General features: G+C 37.3%; 1 protein-coding gene across 1 annotated transcript in view; it reads right to left on the bottom strand.

Moving 5' to 3' along the window:
* Positions 1 to 15169, bottom strand: part of LOC130875605 (vomeronasal type-2 receptor 26-like) — a gene marked incomplete at its 3' end in the record, with an annotated part of 59378 nt that overhangs the window by 29821 nt on the left and 14388 nt on the right. Inside the window, exons 2-5 of the mRNA XM_057771622.1 lie at positions 13334 to 13623; positions 11876 to 12075; positions 7322 to 7549; positions 1000 to 1123 (exon numbers count right to left, since the gene is read on the bottom strand). Coding sequence (XP_057627605.1) covers positions 1000 to 1123; positions 7322 to 7549; positions 11876 to 12075; positions 13334 to 13623 — 842 coding nt within the window. The remainder of the gene's footprint in view (positions 1 to 999; positions 1124 to 7321; positions 7550 to 11875; positions 12076 to 13333; positions 13624 to 15169) is intronic.

Here is a 15169-nt window from a genome sequence, read left to right as displayed (position 1 = left end):
ATTAAATAATTATGTATTTCTAATTATCCTACCAATACAATGGTAACAGTCACATAGCATTCTGCAAATAATTTAGTAATGATAACATTAGCTTTTAGAAAAATAAAGAATATTAACTTTTCCCTTTCAGTTGTTGTGGTAACACATTCTATTTTTTTATATAGTTGCTGAAGTGTTGGTTTTATTGAAGACAATAATAACAGATTGTCATCATTAATTGAATTTTTTATTTTAATTTCCCAAATTTTCTTTATAATATCTTTCATTATTCAAATTGAAATATAATCACCTCATTAACCTTCTTCTAATTACTCTCTAATCTGTCCTGGACCCAAGTTGGTTTTGTTTTCTATTATATTTATTCTTCTTAATTATTAGTTGTTGATTTGCACATGAGTGTGTGTATATTATTAAATATCATCTGTTCAAACCATATAATATTAGCTGTGTATATGATCTCAGGGCTGACAACAACACTGGACAAAGATCTACAAACAATTGTACCTTCCCTTACAAAGACTTATTTGTCATACTGTTTGATATTCCAAATGACAATTATTAGTGTAGTAAACTTAATTCTGTGTGTGGTACATTTAGAAAATAGTCCCACATGAAATTATCCTGGGTGTACCTTCAGCAAATAATCATTGATAAGTTCAGAAAATAATAACTGGATTTATTTATTCAAGAAATACAGTGTTAGTATGGTCATATGCACAACTCACACAGCCTGGTACCAATAGCAGGTACCACTTCAGTAGCTGAGATGAAACTACCATGTAATAAAAGGCAATTTTTTTGAAGTAGTGATGTAGAGGACACAATAACATGAGGGTTGCCACTCAGATTTTCACACATTGATGCACCAGCAGTGATTACTAGTGAATGTGTGGTTGAGTGAAAGAGACATGGAGAACAGTGCTGCACGATGACACCATCGTTACTTATTAGTTTTCTTCTTCTACATAAGCAGTTTGAGGAAAGGGATTATTTTTCTACCTGTCTGGTTGGAAATGTGCCCTTCTGGACAAACCATACAAGAAAAACAGCATATCGGTCTTTCTTCCTCTAGAATTTTCCAGAAACCTGGAACACAGCTCTGTGTACATACAGATTGAGGACTCTAAAGGCAAAACAGAAAACCGGGTCATTAACTTGAATATCAGTCACAGGTTTAAAATATTTTGAAGCTAAATAATTTAATCTGCAAGTATACTATGAAAATTGTACACATTTATGAGGTACTGTGTAGTTTTCTTATAGGAGAATAGTGTGTAGAGTTGAAGTTAGGACACTTCCCATTGGTAAATGTTCAAAGTTTCTTTAAGGTGTCAAACTATGACTCACTTATGCTAGCTTTTTAATGTGTAGAACATCCATATATCCTCTCCTGTGAAACAGCAGGCTGGAGCTTCTACTTTGTATGAATCATGCAACAGTTGAATTGTAAGAGATACAGAAAGATACCCTATCACTCTTTTATAAAACAGTTTTTAGTTTTTAATGAACTTGTAAACAAAAATCTCCCATTTCAAAATAAAAACAAAATCCCAGATTATATAGATGTTTACAGTGATTACATTTATCTAAGCAACACACATACATGTTCACTTGTAAGACAGTAACTAAATTTGTGACAAATAAGCTTTTATAATAGCAAGAACATTATAGAGTTAATGCAGAGTCCTAAGGAAAATCTAGTAGTTGCTATGTTTTTTATCTTAAGTCTTCACTTTAGATGCTGTGATTTCTAGCACAGGTAAGCAGGCAGAGTCTTTCAAATGCTCAAACACTGGAATCTTTGGTTGCTACCATATCAGCAGGTTTGCAAATAAGAAGCCAGCCTTTTAAAGAATGTTTTACCCAGAAATCTTGTCTACTTCCAATATCCAGGAAGATAACTATATGTTTTTTTGGGGGTTCACCTTCTCTTTTAGCTTCTCTAGGATTTCAAATTATAGGCTCAATGTCCTATATTTATGGCTAAAAACCAACTGAGTGAGTACATCCCATGTTCATCTTTTAGGTCTGGGTTACCTCACTCAGGATAGTGTTTTCTATTTCAATCCATTTGCATGCAATATTCAAGAAGTCATTGTTTTTTACCGCCGAGTAGTACACTAATATGTATATATTCCACACTTTCTTCATCCATTCTTCCATGGAAGAGCATCTAGGTTGTTTCCAGGTTCTGACTATTACAGTAATGCTGTTATGAACATGTTGAAGAAATACTTTTGTAGTATGATAGGGCATCTCTTGGGTATATTCCCAAGAGTGGTATTGCTGGGTCCTGGGGTAGGTTGATCCCAAATTTCCTAAGAAACTGCCACACTGCTTTCCATAGTGGTTGCACAAGTTTGAATTCCCACCAGCAATGGATGAGTATACCCCTTACTTCACATCCTCTCCAGCAAAGGCTATCATTGGTGTTTTTGATTTTAGCCATTCTGGCAGGTGTAAGATGGTATCTCAAAGTTGTTTTGATTTGCATTTCCCTGATCGCTAAGGAGATTGAGCATGACCTTAAGTGTCTTTTGACCATGTGAATTTCTTCTATTGAGAATTCTCTGTTCAGTTCAGTGCCCCATTTTTTAATTGGGTTACCTAGAATTTTAAAGTCTAGTTTCTTGAGTTCTTTATATATTTTGGAGATCAGACCTTTGTCTGTTGCGGGGTTGGTGAAGTTCTTCTCCTAGTCAGTGGGTTGCCTTTTTGTCTTAGTGGCATTGTCCTTTGCTTTACAGAAGCTTCTCAGTTTCAGGAGGTCCCATTTGTTCAATGTTGTCCTTAATGTCTGTGCTTCTGGGGTTGTACGTAGGAAGTGGTCTCCTGTGCCCATGTGTTGTAGAGTACTTCTCACTTTCTCTTCTATCAGGTTCAGTGTCTTCAGACTGATGTTGAGGACTTTAATCCATTTGGACTTAAGTTTTGTGAATAGTGATAGATATGGATCTATTTTCATTCTTCTACAGGTTGAAAACCTGGATATTGGATGTAGACAAGATTGCTGGGCAACAATTGGGAACTGGGGGGTGTGCAATGGGGGAAAGGGAAAATGGGGAGAGACAAGTGAGAAGGGGAGGATGGGGAGAGCTTGGGGGAATGGGATGGTTGGGATAATGGAAGGATGGATATGGGAGCAGGGAAGTATATATCTTAATTAAGGGAGCCATTTTAGGGTTAGGAAGAGCCTTGACTCTAGAGGGGTTCCCAGGGGTCCAGAGAGATGTCCCCAACTAGGTCCTTGGGCAGCTGAGGAGAGAGAGCCTGAAATGGCCCGGTCCTATAGCCATACTAATGAATATCTTGCATATCACCATAAAACCTTCATCTGGCAATGGATGGGAATAGAGACAGAGACCCACATTGGAGCAATGGACTGAGCTCCCAAGGTCCAAATGAGGAACAGAAGGAGAGAGAACATGAGCAAGGAAGTCAAGACCCCGAGGGGGGCCCCCACCCACTGAGACGGTGGGGCTGATCTATTGGGATCTCACCAGGCCAGCGTGACTGACAAAGCATGGGATAAAACCAGACTCTCTGAATATGGTGGACAATGAGGGCTGCTGAGAAGCCAAGGACAATGGCACTGGGTTTTGATCCTACTGCATGTACTGGCTTTGTGGGAGCCTAGCCTGTTTGGATGCTCACCTTCCTAGACCTGGATGGAGGTGGGAGGACCTTGGACTGCCCACAGGGTAAGGAGCCCTGAGTGCTCTTAGGACTGGAGAGGGAGGGGGAGGGGCATGGCAGTAGCGGGAGGGGGAGGGAAAAGGGAGGCGGGGAGAAGGCAGAAATTTTTAATAATAATAAAAAAAGAATGTTTTAAGTTAACCACTTGCAAACCCCAGGGATGGAAAGTCCTAAGAACACACAATTGTGAACATTCACAACCATCACAACTGTAGCTGAAGACTGTTCATGCCGTTCTTCTGAAAAGAGATCTCAAAAGCAGTATATTTCAAAATAAAATGTTTTAAACAAAAAAATTGGCATATGCACAATTTCTCCACCAATTTGTGTGTCAACCATTTAGTTAACTTTTCCACTTGGAAAAAAAAAACCGCAACAGAAAACCGGACACCAAGTTTCACTAATTCAGTTAATATTCACAATTACAGCAGCTACAGCTCAGGGTCAACACCAGCAATGCTGCCCAGGGCCAGTTTATGCTGAAATTAAGTTTTTTACACCATGTAAATGGTTGTCCACAACCATTGGCTAGTGTACATATGAACTCAAAGTCTAGTTTGGGGAGAAACAAAACTCCTCCAATCATCTGCTCTGCTGCTTCTCTTCCTCAATTCTTTTGTTTCTATCTTTTGCTTCCCTAGCTTGTGGTCACAACCGTTCACTCTGATTCACATTTCCCATGAAAGAGGCTTTGGCCATTGATGACTAGTCACAGCTTCTGCTGGCTCCATCACATATTGATATTCTATAGACACTGAAACACTATCCATTACTGTGACTTTTACCCTTGACTCCTAATGCTCAGAATAATGCCATGTTCTTTTCTTTGAAATGTTAGTGATAATATTCCTTAGCATTTTCTTCAATTGCCTTATTTAACAACATTAATCATACTAACCACTATACTTCTATCACAACTTTAGTTTATTAATATGTTTAATTTTTGTATATTCAAGCATATGTTTCTATTCCTCCTTTAGACATGCTTCTTGCCATGATTTAGACACAATTTCTGCCTCATAAATATCTATGTATTAATAGGTATGTGGGGCTAGAGATCTGGCTCAGCAGTGACGAATCTATATATATTCCACAGAGAAACCTGAGTTCAGCTCCCAGCGCACAAATTAGGTAGCAAAAATCACTTATGAAGATGATTTGTAAAAAAATCCATAAATTTTTCTTTATGAAAACTATGGACATGTTATCTTAAAAGGAGGGATTTAATGGGATGGTGATGGCACATGTCTTTAATCTCAGCACTTATGAGACAGAAGCAGGTGGATCTCTGTGAGTTTGAGATCAGCCTGTTCTACAAGAGCTAGTTACAAAACCGGCTCCAAAGCTACAGAGAAACCCTGTTTTGAAAACAAAAACAGCAAAAGAGGGCTGTATTGAGCATCATCATGCATATATAAAAATATGTATAAGTATACACATGGTTGTGTGCCCATGTGTGTGCCTTCACACAGAAACACCCAGACACATACTTCTATATATAGCATTACTGCTGTCTAGGAGACCAGCTTCAAGAAGCACAAGTCTTTGAAGGAATCCATGGAGTCAGTGATGTTAACCTTTTCTATCTGAGAGGGGTTAGAGAAAAAGGCACTCTCAAGCTCTCTTGATGTTTTTCTTCTTTATTCCTTCTCTTCTTTATTGTTTCTCTTAATTTTCTCTCTCCTATGTCATGCTGTTTTACAGAACTTATATCCCAACAGAATCTTCCAGGCAGTGCAAGAATCAAAACAGTTACATTCCACTTTTTAAGTGAATGGCTATAAGTAAAACATACTTTTCATCTCCTTCACATGATTGAACACTTTATGTATTACAGAGAAAAAACAAATCATCCCAAGAACCCACATACATTCAAACTCAAGCAACTTGTTACAGATTAAGCACGCAGAAACCAAGGTGTTTTAGTCAGGTCTTTTACTATCACACTGTATTTTGTAGTTACAAATAGAGGGCCAATTACTTTATTACTTATCTTGAAAGATAATTTTATAAGAAATCTTAAAGAAATTAGAAATGAATATATATATATATATATATATATATATATATATATATATATATATATATATATGAATCAGTCAGCTCTACCTAAACTCTTTAGGATATATAAAGATGTAGGAATAATTTTTTTACATCACTACATTGAGGACAGAAATGTGTATAAGTAATTCATAACCATCACCTTTGGTCATCAATAAAACCTAAAATGTAGAGTATGTCAGCCAGTAATAATTGGGTTGCTTTGTTCTTGCTCCCTGACATTAAAGAGTTCCACATTCAACTATTCCACTGTGTGCCTTTCAAAAACTTTAAATTATCATCTTGGGGTTTTAACCTCAAAGTTATTTAACAAAAAAATCTTAGTCTAACTTTGTTATTTTTAAAGCTTTGTTTCAGCTATGATGTACTTCAAGACCTATGAACATCTCCCAATATTAAGGTTAAAATTATTTAAACTACCCGGGCTATTGGGACTCAATTGCTAGTCATTAACATGAACTATAATCTGTGCAGCTCCTTAGGTGAGACTCACAGACCCTGGCTGTGAAACATATCCTTGTATTTATTTTCATTCATCAAAACTCTGTATAAGTTGTTGTTGTTGTTGTTATTATTATTATTATTATTATTATTATTATTAATGACAATAGACAGTAAAGCTTAGGGAGGTGTAATCTTCTTGACAGTCCACAGGTAAAAGTGCCCACTAGAACAGGTGGTTTCCAAGAAATAAACACACTATATTACAGGCAGTGGAGATTTCTTACATCTGCTCACATCATACTAGATACCAGAGAAAGAGAGTAGCAGCAAACATGTATATGCATAGCAGAAGTAAAAGTCATTCCAATGTCTGTAGTCCCATGGCCTTGCCTAAATGAGATTGGCCCATCAGAGGATTCACTTCTGGTGAACTGACACCTGGAACTTCAACTGAAACTCTGCTCCTCTGGCATGGGCAATGGCAAGTCACAAATAATGACTTATTCATTTATTGCAACATGAATGAACACACACAAATTCAAATTCAATTCAAAGTAATAACCACAGGAATTAGTTAAAAATATGTGAGTGCTTGTATGTCTATGTACAGGAACATATACAAGTATATGCATAAATACCAAGGTCAAACTCAAAAGACTGATTTAATTCTAAATTAAAGACATGAAACAGATCTAAAGAGATGGGTCAGTATTTAATATGCTTGCCACACAAGTATGAGGTCCTGAATTTGATCATACAGAAGGGTAGTATGGAAAATTTAGGCACAGAACTTTATGGCTATAATCTCAATATGGTGGTCATAAAGACAGGGAGAAAGCATGGGGCACACTTCTCCAGAGTACAGTTAAATCAGAGATCAGGGAGCTCAGTTACAGATTCTGTTTATAATAAAATGGAGAAAAACTGAGGAAGGTAATCAGTGCTGACTGTCCCCACAATCGACACATGCACTAACATGTAAGCACATTCATACAGTACACAGCAGAACTAAGAACTTCGAATATAAACATCACTTTATATTTCAAAGAGACATCACACAACCAATCTCATAACTCTTCAGATACTTCTTGACATACTAATGACTGAAATTTTGCCAGACCTGATTGAAGTTGCTTGGCCATTTGATCAGAATTTCATTGATGAACAAGCCTTGATCTTGTAGACTTTTGGAGACAAACTCTCCTACTTTAACTAGAAATGAAAAATGATTAGCATTTCTCCTAATGTTTTGTATATCATACTTTTCCATATGATTCTTGCTCTCATCAAAGCATATCTGGTCTCCAGCAGTGTTTGTAAATTGGATTTTCCTCAGAAATGGATGAAGCTGGAGAGAGAAATCATCTGGATATGAATGGTGCATACAAATTTCTCACTGATGGTCCCTAAGAGCAATCCTTTCTCTCTCCCTACTCTGACTTTCTGTTTGAAGAGGTTTCATTTGAATAACTGTCTCCAAGTTGTTCCAATAAGATGAACTTTTCTCCCCATGAAATTAATGTAGGAGCATCTGAACCCGAATATGCTACACATATGTGTGTATGATTGGGTATATAAGTATACATGTAGATATAAAGAGTATCATGATGTGATAATATTAGCAGCTATTTATGCAACGCTCCAAGTTCATGAAAATATATTTTAAATGTACAGAAATTTTATGTGTCTTTATACTTCAGGAAAAAGAAAATAGACTCCCTGCCTGCCTCCATTCCTCCTTGATTTGATTTGGATCACAGCATTTGACTTTCAACTTTGATATGAACAATATTGGAGACAAAATTAAAATCCAAATGTTACATGCTATAGCTAAATTTACAAAACAATAATTTCTTTGTAGCTTTAGATTTTGTTAAGTTTCGTTTATGAGTTTCCTTACTTCATATATGTATGTGTACTACATATGTGACTGATGGCACTGGAGGACAGAAGATGATGCTGGATCTCCTGGAAATGGAAATAATACAACCATGTTATGTAGATACTAGGAACTGTAACTAGGTCTTCTTAATTGCAGCAAGTATGTCGAACCACTTTGCCATCTCTGACCCCTATATTTGTTCTAGTTTTATTTCTGTGTAATGCCTACAGATATATATATATATATATCAACTGCATCCCTGATGTCTGAAAAGGACAGAAGATTGTGTCATATTTTTTAGTTCTGGAATTACTGACAGTTATAAGGTATCATGGATGCTAACAAGCAAATTTGGATTCTCTGGAAGAGAAAGCAAGTCCTTCTAACCACTGAGTCATCCCTTCAACATGATTTAATTATATATTTAAATTAGCATGATGGGTTAATTCTTTAAATTCTGACATTTAATGTTGTGTTATTATCTAATGACCTATTTGAAAGTGAACATCAAGGATCATAAGTATAAGTGAGTCATAAATTTGAATAAGAGTGTCTTAAAGCCAACCATATCCACTTATCAATAGCAATGGAGGTGTGGCCTCAGTTTACCCTATTTCAGGAGTGGGTTGGAGTTGGGGCTTGGAGATGTTAAAGGGAAACTGTTGCTGGTATGTAAAATGAATTTAAAAAATTAAAAAGAAAATGTTTAGAATAATTCCCAAAGAGCTAATTAAAATAAAATAATCAAAGAAGGCAAAACAGAGTAAATAATCTGCAAAGAGCAACTACTTTCTCAGCTACTTTTGAGTTTATGGCAGACTATTTTTATTTCCCATAAGAGTTTCTTCTTATACTCTTGGGTCTTTAAATGAAAATTGCATTTATATGAATTAGCTGATGTTAGAGATTGTCCCTATGTTTCAATCTGATTATTAAACTTGCCAAATTTAATGTTACTTGCTTTTGGATATCTTACAAAATTTCACCTCATAACTTTGAAAAAATTGTTAAGATATGTACAAATTTAATATCTTGAACTCAAAACAACCAACTCCAAAATGATGCACCATAATTACAGACATAAACACACCCATTGTGAAAGAACGCCTTTCCATTTAAGTATAAACTGAGAATATTCTGTGTGTTTGACCTCAGTGAATGACCTTCTAACAATGTAGGTTCCCAATGCTTCTTTTGCTTATCAGGTAGGCTTACCTGCCAAGGCAGAAGCCAGTCCTGGTTTGCATCTTTGTGAGGTGCTATTTCTGTTTTCTTCAAAAGCGCTTTATGGAGAGCATGAGCCACTGCATACACTGCATTCCATATGGAAAAACTGAGATCAGAAGTGGTCATCACAGCAATTTTCTCTTGCTTATTCTTTAGGGATAGATTCAGTGGGCAGGGTTTTTCATTTCCAGATAGCAAAAGAGAAGGTGAGCAATAAAAATTGTTAACCCAGAATTTATGGAAGTAAAGATCACCTGGGTACTGGGATGGTGTAAGTGACTCAAGAAAGTATTTGAAGCCAGGGATATTTCTCTTCTTTGAAAATGAGAAGCTTCCTTCAAAAAAGTTCATCAACTAATTTCCTGAGAAATCGCCACACTGATTTCCAAAGTGGTTGCACAAGTTTGCATTCCCACCAGCAATGAATGAGTGTGCCTCTTTCTCCACAACCTCTCCAGCAAAGGCTATCATTGGTGTTTTTGATTTTAGCCATTCTGACAGGTGTAAGATGGTATCTCAAAGTTGTTTTAATTTGCATTTCCCTTATCGCTAAGGAGGTTGAGCATGACCTTAGGTGTCTTTTGGCCATTTGAATTTCTTCTGTTGAGAATTCTCTGTTCAGATCAGTGCCCCATTTTTTTATTGGGTTCATTAGCATTTTAAAGTTTAGTTTCTTGAGTTCTTTATATATTTTGGTGATCAGACCTTTGTCTGTTGCAGGGTTGGTGAAGATCTTCTCCCAGTCAGTGGGTTGCCTTTTTGTCTTAGTGACAGTGTCCTTTGCTTTACAGAAGCTACTCAGTTTCAGGAGGTCCCATTTATTCAATGTTGCCCTTAATGTCTGTGCTGCTGGGGATAAACGTAGGAAGTGATCTCCTGTACCCATATGTTGTAGAGTACTTCCAACTTTTTCTTCTATCAGGTTCAGTGTGTTCAGACTAATATTGAGGTCTTTAATCCATCAGGAAATTAGGGATCAACCTACCCCAAGATCCAGTAATACCACTATTGGGAATATACCCAAGAGATGCCACATCAAATGACAAAAGTATCTGTTCAACTATGTTCATAGCAGCATTGTTTGTAATAGCCAAAACCTGGAAACAACCTAGATGCCCTTCAATGGAGGAATGGATGAAGAAAGTGTGGAATATATACATATTAGAGTACTACTCAGCAGTAAAAAACAATGACTTCTCGAATTTTGCGTGCAAATGGATGGAAATAGAAAACACTATCCTGAGTGAGGTATCCCAGACCCAAAAAGAGGAACATGGGATGTACTCACTCATAATCGGTTTCTAGCCATAAGTAAAAGACATTAAGCATATAATGTGCGATCCTATAGAAGTTAAATAAGAAAGTGAACCCAAAGAAAATCATATAGTCATCCGCATGGAGAGGGGGAAGTAGACAAGATTGCAGGGCAAAAAATGGGAACTTGCGGGTGAGGTGGCATGGGGCAAAGGGGAAATGGGATGAGAAATATGAGAAGGGGAGGATGGGAGGAGCTCGGGGGATTGGGATGGTTGGGATATAGGAAGGATGGATACGGGAGCAGCGAAGTATATATCCTATCTAAGGGAGCCATCTTAGGGTTGGCAAGAGACTTGACTCTAGAGGGGTTCGCAGGTGTCCAGGAATATGTCCCCAGCTGGTACCTTGGGCAACTAAGGAGAGGGAACCTGAAATGACCCTATCCTATACTGATGAATATCTTGCATATCACCTTAGAACCTTCATCTGGCGATGGATCAAGGTAGAGACAGAGTCTCAATTTGGAGCAACGGTCTGAGCTCTTAAGGTCCAAATGAGGAGCAGAAGGAGGGAGAACAAGAGCAAAAAATCAGGACCACGAGGGATGCACCCACCCACTCTGACAGTGGAACTGATTTATTAGGAGCCCACCAAGGCCAGCTGGTCTGGGACTGAATAAGCATGGGTTGATTCCGGACTCTCTGAGCATGGCGGTCAACGAAGACTGATGAGAAGCCAAGGACAATGGCACTAGGTTTCAATCCTAATACATGAACTGGCTTTGTGGGAGCTTAGCCTGTTTAGAAGCTCACCTTCCTGGACGTAGATAGAAGACCTTCGTCTTCCCGCAGGGCAGAGAATTTGGACTGCTCTTCAGTATCGAGAGGGAGGGGGAATGGTGTGGGGGGAGGAGAAGAGGAGTGGGGATAGGGGGAGGGGAGTGGGGGGAGGGGGCAATATTTGGGAGGAGGGGAGGGAAATGGGAAACGGGGAGCAGGTGGAAATTTTAATTAAAAAAGAATAAAAAAAAAAAAAAAAAAAAAAAAAAAAAAAAAAAGTTCATCAACTCATTCTGCTTATTGAATTCTAAGTAAACTAAATGGGGTTTTGCCATGATCCACACCTTTCTTCTGATTGACATGATTCCATTTTGAATGCATAAAAGCTGTAATTCATTCATATCACCATAGAATACATTTACATTAACTTGTATATATTGAATGGAATTTACCAACCCAACCTCAGACAACTGAGGCTTCCAATTAGTTGGGACATTTTTGTAAAGGCCACACAAATATCTTCTGATACCATCTCTGCTTTCAAGTCTGAGAGGAACTCCTTGCCTTTCAGATCATCAGACACAAAGATACCCACCCACTTCCAGCCAAAATGCAGCAATAAAGAGATCACCCCTTGGGTAAGAGCTGTGTCTTTATGAGATATCTGGTAAAGGGATGGGAATGTATCTTTGTCACTTAGAAAAGAATCAAACATTCCATATGTGACATAAGGAAGTAAAACAAAAAAAAGTGATTTTGAATTTGTAGGTATTTGTAATCATCACCATTGGAAAGGAAATGAGTTCATATTCACATAAGAGAATCAGGGAACTGAATATTGGTTAGGAAAATGTCTTCTGTGAGAATAGCTTCTCTCATTCATTTAAATATGGAATGTGGCTTTTGTTAAATACTATGGACTCCCAAGTTACTAACAGTTATGAAGCAGCTGAGAAATTAACAGTATTCTGTTCACAAGGTATTTCAAGAACATGATAGAGTTTTATTGTTCCAATTGAAATGGAACAGAGTACTGCCTGTAGAGAAAGACTGCAGAAGTATTACTAAGTGCTTCACTCTGACCACATGACATCATCTACCCTAGGACCTCTAGTGTTAGGAAAGCAAATCACAAATTTTATCATAGATTTTGCTACTCCATTTAGAAAAGAGCATCTATAGGAACATCATCAAGTATTGTTGCCTCTTCCTTCTCTAATAATAGATATGACAAAATCATCACACAGTAACTAATATAAAATTAAAATCTCTGAGAAAGATGGAAATTATTGTGTATATTGTTTTTCTTACATTAGGATGCAATGCATTTGAGTTGTTTAACCAAGTTATAATAGTGTTACTTTGTCTGGTTTTCTAATCTTCATAATTACTAAGCATAGGGCTCATCTAATGTTTCTTCTGTTTGCAGTGGTGCCTGCTGATGGTTGCTTTGCTTCAGCAGTGCCAGGCAAGAGCAAACTGCGGGTCTATATCTATGTAAGTAGCTGTTTTCTGTCAGTGCTATTCAGAGATCTACTTTTTTGAATGAGAATTAAATTTCTTGGAATATTTTCACTAGTGATGGCCTTGAGAATTGTTCCAAATTTATTTACATGTCCTGGACTTTCTATTCCTTTTTCTGTTAGTCATTGACCACTGGATGAACTGTGAGATATTTATACTTCAGTTGGGGCAGTTCGTTATCTGTGATGTATATTTGACTTATGAACAGCATTCAGCTTTGAGCTGCCACAACACATCTTGACAATGATTTCAGATAATGCAGAAGTGATCTAAGTGATCCTCTTAGAAAACCACAGTATTTACTGTTTATGTTTTTGCCACACTTTACTGTTGGTCATAGCAGGACACAGGTAATTCATTTATTTCAATGTTAATCACTGGTAGTAAACTTAGACAACTATTCCATTTTCTTTTATCAGTTATCCACTTTGACTATGGACACCAAAATTTTATTAACTTACGTGTGGAATTTTGTACAGCCCCAGAAGGGTTTCAATTGCAGCAGAAAATTCAGGCCTGATTCCTGCAATGATTCCAAGAGCATTGTATTGAGTTTTGAATTTGTAGTTCACAATAAACTCACTCCTTCCAGACAGCCACATCAGAGGGCCCTCTAAGGTTCTTTTGTGAGAGTCAAAGGTGTTGTACATGTGGAAACCCAAGGTCACATTGGGAAGCAGGTGAGAATCTTTATTGATCTCCTCAATGGCAAAGTAAAAGGTCAGCAAATATTGGTAGATCTCCCATCTTTCCCTAAACAGGAATAGCAGAAGGATGAGCACATTCAGGACATTATTCTCAGAAACTCTTTAGCAAATTCAGGAAATTTGGAGACTACAATTCCTGACATCTTCACTGACATGTAAAGCTTTGTGATCATGATATCCCAGGAACATCAAGGGATGTCTCACAAAGTCTCAGTATTTGAATTATATTCCAGTAATTGATTTATTGAAGTACATAATATAGATTGAAGTGTCACTCATCTGAGTATTATGGCTGGTGAGTACATTGTCCTTATAAAGTTTCTATTCATGGAAATATTGGAATATGAAAGAATAACTAAGGTTTTCCTAGAAATATAAATAGGAGCTTCATATACTTTTATTTTGCAATGATTATATTTTATACTCATTTTAAAAGGCATAATAGCTTTGTATGCACACCTAATATTAAAGTGTTTCTTTGGAAGATAAACAGATGGCTAGGCAGTTAGCCACTCTGACTCCTCTTGTAGAAAACATGGGATAAATTCCCAGAGCTGACACAGTGGCTTAGAGTCATCTGTAGGCCCAGGTAGGAGATTCACATCTAGCATATGTGGGCATTGGGCAAGTGGCATACACACATATATAAGAAGGGAAGGACTAAAACACATGACATAAAAATAATCATGTGGTGATATTTTGTTTGTGTTGTAACAAATGGAGCTAACTGAAAATCAGAGTGCAGAGTTAGTCACACTGTCTAGCCATAGAGGCCAGGCAGTGGTGGCACACACCTTTCATACCAGCACTGAGGAGGTAGAGGCAGATGGATCTCTGTGAGTTCAAGGCCAGTCTGATCTACGTGAGACAGAGTCAGTCTTTCAGATAAACAGAGCCAACAGTTGCTGGCTCATACCTTTAATTCCATCACTAAAGAGGTAGAAATGGGAGGTATATGGCTGGGTAGAGACAGAAATATAAGGTGGGAGGAGACAGTAGCTCAGTATTTAGTCCAAGGTTTTGTATAGACAGCATTTAGTCTGAAAAATAGAGACAGGATTGCCCTTTAGGTCTAAGGTAGAGGTAAGAACTAGGGACTGGCTGCCCTGCTTCTTTGTTCTTTCAGTTCTCACCCCTGATAGCTGACTCCAGGTATTTTTTCTTAGGACCAGTTAGAATTCCTGCTAAATAAATATTTTTGAATAAGTGTCCCTGGAATTTGAGAAATTACTGAGAATTTAAGACTACTTGCTTGTTCTTGGAAAGGACCCTACTTCACATCACAGTAGCTACTTTTTGGGTTACAATAGTGTGCAACACCACTTTTAGGGGAATATGTGTTCTTCTCTGACCCATGCTGAAACCAGGCACACATGTATTCACACAAAATGATAGGTAAAACACCCACAGATAGAAAATTTAAAAAAAACAAATATTTAAGAAAATGTAGTAACTAATAAATGAAGATGAAAGTGTTTCTCTAAACTTGCAGATTAAGTGAGTGAGTAGTCTCCCATGTAAGCCAGTAAAAGATTCAATGTAAGTAAAAATAGAATATAAAAAAGAGGAAAAGCTCCTAAATTCATGAAGGC

This window comes from Chionomys nivalis, chromosome 6 (genome assembly GCF_950005125.1).
Source record: "Chionomys nivalis chromosome 6, mChiNiv1.1, whole genome shotgun sequence".
Classification (NCBI taxonomy): Eukaryota; Metazoa; Chordata; class Mammalia; order Rodentia; family Cricetidae; genus Chionomys; species Chionomys nivalis.
The sequence above is the reverse complement of the archived record's forward strand: the minus strand, read 5'-3'. Positions and strand labels throughout refer to the sequence as shown.